This window comes from Balaenoptera musculus, chromosome 18 (genome assembly GCF_009873245.2).
Source record: "Balaenoptera musculus isolate JJ_BM4_2016_0621 chromosome 18, mBalMus1.pri.v3, whole genome shotgun sequence".
NCBI lineage: Eukaryota > Metazoa > Chordata > Mammalia > Artiodactyla > Balaenopteridae > Balaenoptera > Balaenoptera musculus.
The window spans coordinates 66,725,698-66,735,109 of NC_045802.1; the positions used below are offsets into that span (position 1 = coordinate 66,725,698).

Here is a 9,412-nt window from a genome sequence, read left to right on the forward strand (position 1 = left end):
AGTTCGTGGTATTCATGCTTTCAAGTTCAGTGTTTCAGCCTCTGCACAGACTATTTTGCTTTCAACTGAGTGCATTTCTCACTCTGGTCAGCTCTTTTTCAAGTGCACACCAAACGTAAGGGCACATGGATGGCTCATTCTGAATCCATCATCATCTTGGAAAAGACAAGGCAACATGTATATTTCATATCTGGTGAATCAGTCAAGGGAGGGTCAGTAATTTCTTCTTAGGTAGAAGGTACCGGTGGGTCAAGTACCCTGTTCCTTTGGGTGAAAGCCAAATGTCTGAAAGTTGCAGGATGAACTCCCCATTAGACCTGCTCTCTTGATCCCGCCCACCATCACCAGCACTGCCTCCCTGGATGATGCCTTCAGCCTTGGCTACTGCCCGGCTCAGGAAGCTAGCAATCCAGGCTTAGTGGATATCTCCTTCAAGAAAGTAAGGCTCAAGGAGAACAGAAATTGGCAGCTCATAGCTGAATTCAGCTCAAAGATATATCTGACCCATACAGAGTTGTTTTCCATAATGTTAATCAGCAGCTGAATTTACAGCTTCTTTTGGCAGATGGAAAGGTCAGGCGCTGTAGAGCCCAGGCTTCCGCAGGTGACAGGTGGCTAGAGCTGAGTAGCTACTGCTCCATTCCTTCTAGGCACGGGCCCTTCCATCGGCCACACTTGCAGGCTGATCCACACACTTACGCACATTTCCTGCCTGGCCCCAGTAGGCTTAGTATTCAGGCAGTGCCTAACCCAGTCCTCTTTGCGATGAGCTTGACGGCCATCGCGCTGTGAGTCAACGGTAGGCATGTCACTGGGGAGGCAGGGGTTACTAAATGGCTGCTCATAACACATTTGGTGGGGAAACAACCCATTTGATGTTCTTTGGGGCCATTCATATTTTGTCTTCAGTAAATAAAAATGAGACTCATTGTGTCCTGGGCTCATATGGGAATAATTTACGGATGTGGCTTAAGCAGAATCTTTACATTCTTAAATCCAACCACCTGAAGGAGATGTTCATTGCTTGGTAGACTCTGTTGCAGCCAACTGATATTTTTGCCTGCAGACACCCTTGTTAAAACTAGAGGGTCCACTGAAGACTTATGAACGCAGTCATTTTTTGAGATCAAGTGTGTCTTTGTCTTAAAAACAGAATCGCCGATTTGGTGGGCATCAGCTATTCTCATTTTTGTGTGTTCTCCTTTTAGTGGAAAAAGAAATTGAAAATAATGCTTTCAGTTCAAGATTTTGATTTACCATAAAAGGTTAGCTAGAATCTTATTTTAATAAGTTAATCCCCATCTTCATCATGATTCTGTTATAGAAAATAATACTTATTTGAGGGACCAGTCTATCAGAGAGATGAACAGAAATACAACGTGTTCAATATATTCGATTTCTTTCCTATGATACAGCTTGCCAGGGCTCCTTAGAAGCTGAAGCGGTGGAACTCTGACTGGGTAGGGGCTTCTGCTGTCATAAGCAGACATGCTTGCTGCATCCACCTGGAGGAGGCCTAGGGTAGGATGTGGTTGACCACCCAGGCAGGGATGACCTAGCGGGGGGCCTAGCAGCCCGCAGGTCCATCAGCAATTGCTATGCGTCTGATTCTTGCACACAGTCATTGCTGCCTCTCATCCAGGGCTCCAGGCTCTGTTTGCTCTGGGCCCTACCCCATGGCCTCGCCTTTCCCTGATTCCCAAGCTCCCAGGGGGGTTCTGAGCACTGGCCTCCACTGGCACCACGAGAGGCACAGACCTGCTGTTTGGAATCACTGTCTCCTGGTCCCATTGCAGACGGTCACTACACCCTGGAGGGGATTCCCACGCCAGGGAGCAGACTGAGCTAACATCTCTAAGCTCATGCTGGTTTGCACAAGTACTTGGTATATTGTGCAAGCCAGCTGACACTGTTCACGCTGCCTCTTCCATGTCTGTGACATATGACCGGCAGTACTGACATAGCTCTTAAGGCTCTGATAAAAATTTCTCAGTACCTCCTGGAAAATCAGGGGAGTATCTATTAAAATTAAAACAGAGACAATAACGATGCTTCAGGGAGGGGACTTTTAGGGGACCTAGTGTTGTAGCTATTTCTCTGACCTCTACACATGCTGGCAGTCCCCAGGGGAGTTTTCGATTGACCTTTCTCAAAAAGCATGGGCTGCGGTGCCTGGAGGTTGAGGAAGGAATTTTGGATATCAGCCTCAGTTTTGATGAGTGCAGGGCAGGAAGGATGCCACTGACAGCCAGTCTATAGAGGTCACTTTGGTGAACTGTGGTTTAATTAACCATTTTTTTAAAATAGACCAGCTCAGGATTAGGACTTGTCAATATCAGACTTGGAGCCCATGTTCTGGGACCACATATAAGCCTGTTCTTTTAGGAATATATGTTTTGTATCTATATTGAAATATTCAGGTACCTCCAGAAGCTTTTGATCCTCCTGGCCATTGAAATTACAATGGAGGCTGAAGAAGTTTTCGTATACAGAACATATTTTATATGTTCATATTGAATTGGTGTGGAAGAGAATCTCCAAAGAGAGGCAACAGGGAAACATAAAATTACCTATTCATCTTATTTTAAATTATGGTTTTTTGATGTGAATTAAAACTATAATCCGACTAAAGAAAAGCCATATTAAAAGCTAGACAGAAGAGCCCTCTTTCCCTCAAAACAGCTTCTCCACACCCTTCCCGCTTGACACACGCCCACTTGGCCCTCCTCTTCCCTCCAGAGGTTCCTTCCTGCTGGAAACTGTCCTCCTCTCCCCGTGGGCCCTAAGACCTGTAATATCATGTGCCTTCTAACATCAGAAGCAGTGATCAAAGGGGCAGGAGTTCAATAAGAGGCTCTCAGTTGGTAACTGGTCCTCATCTGGATTCCTGATCTGTCTATATTTCCAAAATGTATTTCACCCCAGAGTACACTTAATTCAGACTGTACCAACAAGCTATATTTCTCAGGAAAAAAATTAATAATCAAACGGTATTTTTGAGAAAAATGCTACCACCAAAAAACACCCATAGCTTTCCTACCATCTAAGATCAAATCTCTTAAACCTCTTGAAGCTCACAGCTGGCAGGGGTGTAATTCATCTTTTAATATCACACACACAGTCCTCAAGATAGCCCAACACATAGTCCAGGGTATGGCCAGAGTTTTCTGGCCTAGATGCCAGGAAGCAGTGCGGCTGAGAGTTCAGTAGTACCAGAGGTCATTTTTATTTACGTCTTTATCCATACAATGGATTGTGTGTAGGCTGAGGGGAAAAGAGGGGAAAAGCAGTCTGGGTGAGCCCAGTTAATGCTTTTAGTTAACTTCAAGGCTGATTTACAGTTCAATTACATCTGGGTGGTTGGACACGTCTGTTTGTCAAATTCAAGTCCAAAGCATTGTAACTAATTTCTATAATACAGATTTGCCCATTGCTGGGCTCTCTGTAGGATACTTTTTCTTTCCAGGTGGCTGGGAATTTTCATCCTATATGGCATTTTCATTTCAGTCAATAAGCAAGAATGTGAATATGTTCAAAACATATATTATTATATATCAATTTAAGAAATTGCAAGTTTGTTTTCCATAAATATTTTAGAGAGACTTCTGCTGAAGTGAAAAGAAAGAAAAAAGAAATACATGATCTGATGTCCTAGGGCACATTCTTATTTGGAAAACTTACAGACAAGATTGAAGCTAAGGGATGAAATAGAATAATTCCTATTTAATAATCAAATATCTAAAAATGAAGCTATAATATAGCCATCTGAAGAATTTAATGTTAGCTATTTGCAATGACTGTTCAAAGATAGTATGATAGTATTTACATATAAACCATTATATCTCATTATTTTTATTTGTATATCAGTACATGAGATATTTTTTCCCAATTAATTTTAAATTCTTAGAACTTTTTGAAAAACAAAAAAAGATCTGATCTTATCCAAAGTTTTGAGTTTCCATTTAGTACAAATATTTAACATACATGAATTCTTCCTCTATTTTTATCAATTCCATACATATCTGTATATTCCAATAAAATAAAGGATACTCATATTTATTTCACGGGAGAAATTAAGTATATGTACTAAAACTGTTTTATATTAACTGCAGAAATACCTACTTAATGTAAAAAATATCCACATGTATAAATTCTAACATAATGGGATAAGAAATCATACTTGTAGAAATGAGGCTTTTATTGGGAATTGGATCCCAGTGTGTAGGAATATTGGCTGACCTTGATCATAAAGAATATTTACTGGTTATTTTGTAAACAAAGACTCGGCTATTTAATAAATAAACATTTTGTTTATTAACTGCACAAAGTTTGGTCAAAGCATTGCACAAAGAATAAATATTTTTGTTAGAATGTGTCAAAAGCTTGGCTTGTAAGCTGGATATTTAGTTGACTGGGTCACACAGGGCAAACTCCCTGTCCTTTGCAAAGTTATGGAGTTGGAAATGAACTTATATCAAACTTGTATTTGATAGTTTAGTTTTATCTGTGCTTTTGGAATTATTAAGACTGTTTTAACAGCTTTATTAGAACGTTATTTCTTTTTTCTTTAACATGGGACATTTAAGTGGTTCCTGAATTTGAAACTAATTGTTATTGTATCTTGGGAACAAAATTACTTTTGATGGGAACATATCTTTGAATTATAAATGCAAGTTAATAGATAAGTATTACTTAATTTGTTACACATTTTTAAATATCTATATTTAATCTTTACAAAGAACCTTTCACGTACAAACTAATTCTTTGATTAGACTTCCTTATCACATTAGCAAATATTAATTGAATGAGAATTGAACATATAATAAAGAGATATGAAGCCAAAACTAAAAAAAGAGATTAAGGTCTGAACACACTGCATGCCCATATATATGCAGTCACAGTTTTACAGAAAATACTGTGCATTTGAATCATCATTCTTTACAGTGGCCACATAGCAGAAGTGCTTAAGTGTAAACATTTTCAGCATGAAGGGTGGGGATTGTGCAAAATTATAATTGCATCAAAACTATGAGAAATTGCAGAAAATTCCTATTTTTAAATGTCTATCTTCAAAGAGTAAAACTTAAACTAGCTATCTTCCCTCAAGAAGGATGTCTAAATCACACTTGTCTTTTTCTTTAACAGATAATTCTGAAATAATCAGCAGAAACGGAATGGAATGCCAAGAATCTGCATTGAGAATAACTAAACATTGTTACTGTACATACTATCCTGTTTCCTCCTCAATAGAATTGCCACAAACTGCATGCTAAATAAAGATTTAGTTCTTCTGGACAGACCACAACTCTAAGAAGCTAGTGCTGCTATATCATATATGAGTATTAAATATGGTATGCTTAGTATATTCCAACCTAAGATAGTTAACTACCTGAGACCAGCTGTGATGTTTAAAGACATAAAGGATAAAGTTTACTTTTAAAGGGTTTCTAAACATAGTTTCTGTCCTAGGAATATTGTCTTATCTCCATAACTATAGCTGATGCAGAAAGTCCAACCAATTTACTCATTTTGACTCAGAATATTTCAAAGTTAGCAATAAACAATTAGCATTAGTTTAAAAAAAAAAACAAACCTATTCCAAGGGCAGGTTCGATTCTAACTTCAATTACTGTCATTTCATTTACCTACTGGATCAAAGCTATGTTTCACTTCTTGACAACACGAATGCTGCAGCAAAGATGAGAAGTGAAGTAAAACCGTTACCTGTCCTGCAGGTCTAAAATTTGAATGGAAATTCAAGCACAAGTACTGGGGACACATCAAAGTGTGGTATTTGGTTTGCCTGGAGATGCCGCATTGAATCATGTGATTCTAGAATAACATTAACTAGATTGAAAAAGAAACTTTGCACGGTATGAGCTTCATACCCCACCAAACAAAGTCTTGAAGGTATTATTTTACAAGTATATTTTTAAAATTGTTTTATAAGAGAGACTTTGTAGAAGTGCCTAGATTTTGCCAGACTTCATCCAGCTTGACAAGAATGAGAGGCCCATGCCAACAGTCTAATCAAAAGGATTAGTCTTTCAAACTCACCATCCGGTTGCCTGTTACAGAATAACTCTTCTGAACTAAAAACCTAGACAAACAAGGAAGCTGTAGGTGAGGAGATCTGTATAATATTCTAATTTAAGTAAGTTTGAGTTTAGTCACTGAAAATTTGACTGTGACTTTAATCTAAATTACCATGTAAACAAAAAGTAGATAGTTTCACTTTTTAAAAAATCCATTACTGTTTTGCATTTCAAAAGTTGGATTAAAAGGTTGTAACTGACTACAGCATGGAAAAAAATAGTTCTTTTAATTCTTTCACCTTAAAGCATATTTTATGTCTCAAAAGTATAAAAAACTTTAATACAAGTACATACATATTATATATACACATACATATATATATACTATATATGGATGAAACATATTTTAATGTTGTTTACTTTTTTAAATACTTGGTTGATCTTCAAGGTAATAGCGATACAATTAAATTTTGTTCAGAAAGTTTGTTTTAAAGTTTATTTTAAGCACTATCGTACCAAATATTTCATATTTCACATTTTATATGTTGCACATAGCCTATACAGTACCTACATAGTTTTTAAATTATTGTTTAAAAAACGAAACAGCTGTTATGAATTACTATTATGTGTAATTGTTTAAAACATCCATTTTCTTTGTGAACGTATTAGTGATTGAAGTATTTTGACTTTTGAGATTGAATGTAAAATATTTTAAATTTTGGCATCACTGCCTGTTCTGAAAACTAGATGCACCAACCATATCATTTTTGTTTGAGAAAAAAGAAATCTGCCATTTTAATTAATGTTGGTCAAAGTCTAGTGACTATTTATCTTATATCGTAGATTTGATAACCCTATCAAAAAAAAAATCACATTCTAAGTGTAATCTTACATAGTGCTTGTATTGTTGCATTTGTTTTAATTTGTGGGAAAGTATTGTATCTAACTTGTATTTCTTTGGTAGTTTCATCTTTATGTATTATTGATATTTGTAATTTTCTCAGCTATAACAATGTAGTTATGCTACAACTTGCCTAAAACATTCAAACTTATTTTCTTTTTTCTTTTTTTCTTTGTTAATTCACTTAAACTCATTGAAAACATAGTATACATTACTAAAAGGTAAATTATGGGAATCACTGAAATATTTTTGTAGACTAATTATTGTAACATTGTCTTTTTTTTTCTTTTGTTTCATGATTTTGATTTTTAAAGTTTTTAGCACACAACTATTTTCAGCCCTTTAATAATGGAGCATCAGAAACATCACCTGTACCCCCCAAGCGAATATAGAAGACTGTATTTTTACTATGATATCCATTTTCCAGAATTGTGATTGTAATATGCAAGGAGTCATAAATATGCCATTTACAATAAGGAGGAGGCAAGGCAAATGCATAGATGTACAAATATATGTACAACAGATTTTGCTTTTTATTTATTTATAATGTAATTTTATAGAATAATTCTGGGATTTGAGAGGATCTAAAACTATTTTTCTGTATAAATATTATTTGCCAAAAGTTTGTTTATATTCAGAAGTCTGACTATGATGAATAAATCTTAAATGCTTTGTTTAATTACAGAACAAAATCACCAATATCCAAGACATGATGATAGCAATTCAACAAATACTGTAGTTAAGAGATGAACTCGCCACTTGTATGGGAACTACATTTCACTCTTGGTTTTCAGGATATAACAGCACTTCACCTAAATATTCTTTGAGCCATATCACTGGTAACATTTCTACTAAATCTTTCTGTAACACTTAAAGAATTCCCTCATTCATTACCTTACAGTGTAAACAGGAGTCTAATTTGTATCAATTCTATGTTTTGGTTGTAATATTCAGTTCACTCACCCAATGTACAACCAATGAAATAAAAGAAGCATTTAAAAGGATTTCTGGTCATCCTCCTTTTTTTGTTGTTGAGACAGATTGATAATTAGCCAAACCAAATGGTTTTTACATTCATACAGATAACATTTCGTAGCTTCAAAGAAGAGCAGGCTTTGGATTTTTGGACTTTTCAACAGTAAGAAAAACAATTTACAAGGATCATTTTGGAACTACTTCTATTATTCTTTGAAATTAGAAATAAAAATAAATCCCACCACTCAGCCCTCATCTTCAGAATTCTGCCTGAATATGAAGAGATGTGAAGAGATCAGTAACCAAATGGGGAACAAAACGTCCGTTAATTAACAGACAAGAAAATGCCCATTAATCCATAAGACAGGCTTTCAGGTAAGAGCCTGATTGAGCAACGTGTCTTAGACCTTAGGCTGCAGATAGAGGCAGAATGATGAAACCTGTTCTACGTGGACATCCTGGCTGGGTGGACCGAGGAGAGCACGAGAGCTGAGCATCACACCTGAGGGCAGGTGCTCAACAAAGTGAGGCCTCCTGAGAGGTGCGGGGCACCTTCTCAGTCTTCTCCTTCCTCTGTCCTTTGGGGTCCATGATATTTCTCAGGGAAGGTGGGAACAGTCCTTGTCATGCAGAGGTTGGCGGAAGTCACCTCCTCTATGGGCCAAGGCAGGAACAGGGAGAGAAGAAGATTTTCTCCATGGCAGGTTTAAAGCTTCAGGCCTTCTGAGTGGTTATGAGACCCCTTATAAGGGTAGACAACACAAACATTCAACAGACCAGGCATATACAAATAAAGGCACTTGTATTTTTAAACACTGCCATCAGGAATTCCAAGGGTAAAAATACTTTCACACCTTTGTGGATGTTTGAAAAATTGGCTATATTTTTGGGTGAGCAATTTCTTTTATTGTAAAAGCAGAAGAAAAGTTGCTATTCCATCAGTCACTCCTGACAAGAAAACATTCTCTGTTAAGTGAGTTCAAGGTGTCAAGTTTCGAGAACAAGCTGTTATTTTAAGTGAAAAATCTAAGACAAACTGTACTCAAAAATTTTCACACTTGGTTTATGAAGTGTAATTTTCATCAGTAGACTGACTTTTTATGGTACTTACTACATCAAAATCAAAAGAGAAATTTAAACCTTAGAGGATAAAACTAATTTATCTCTTCAGCACAGAAAATATTTAAATATAAAATATCAATTATTCTATAATTATCTGCCAATAGGAAGGTGTTATTTTAATTTGGGGCAGCCCAAACTAAAAATAATGTTTCAGACTCAGAAGTATACTCTGTTTATTATTAACCACAGTTCTTCCTTTCTCTGATAACTTTGCTCTTGGGTCTTTTCAGGACTTGGGCTTATATAAACCAAGGGAGAAGTTTATTTATCAATCCTCCTGTGTAAACTAAAATGATCTAAATTAGGGGAATCTAACTTTTCTTTCGCTAGAGAAACTTTCTTTCAAACGAAAGGGTCACCCCACAAAAGTACAAAAGCA

At 36.5% G+C, this 9,412-nt stretch overlaps 1 protein-coding gene across 8 annotated transcripts in view; it reads left to right on the top strand.

Annotated features, from left to right (window-relative positions):
- Nucleotides 1-7,940, top strand: part of MBNL2 (muscleblind like splicing regulator 2) — a 158,317-nt gene extending 150,377 nt beyond the window's left edge. For all 8 annotated transcript variants that reach the window (XM_036831100.1, XM_036831099.1, XM_036831103.1 and 5 more), the window contains one exon: nucleotides 5,146-7,940. In XM_036831100.1, coding sequence (XP_036686995.1) covers nucleotides 5,146-5,160 — 15 coding nt within the window. In that variant the 3' untranslated portion in view covers nucleotides 5,161-7,940. The remainder of the gene's footprint in view (nucleotides 1-5,145) is intronic.
- Nucleotides 7,941-9,412: the final 1,472 nt, after the last annotated feature.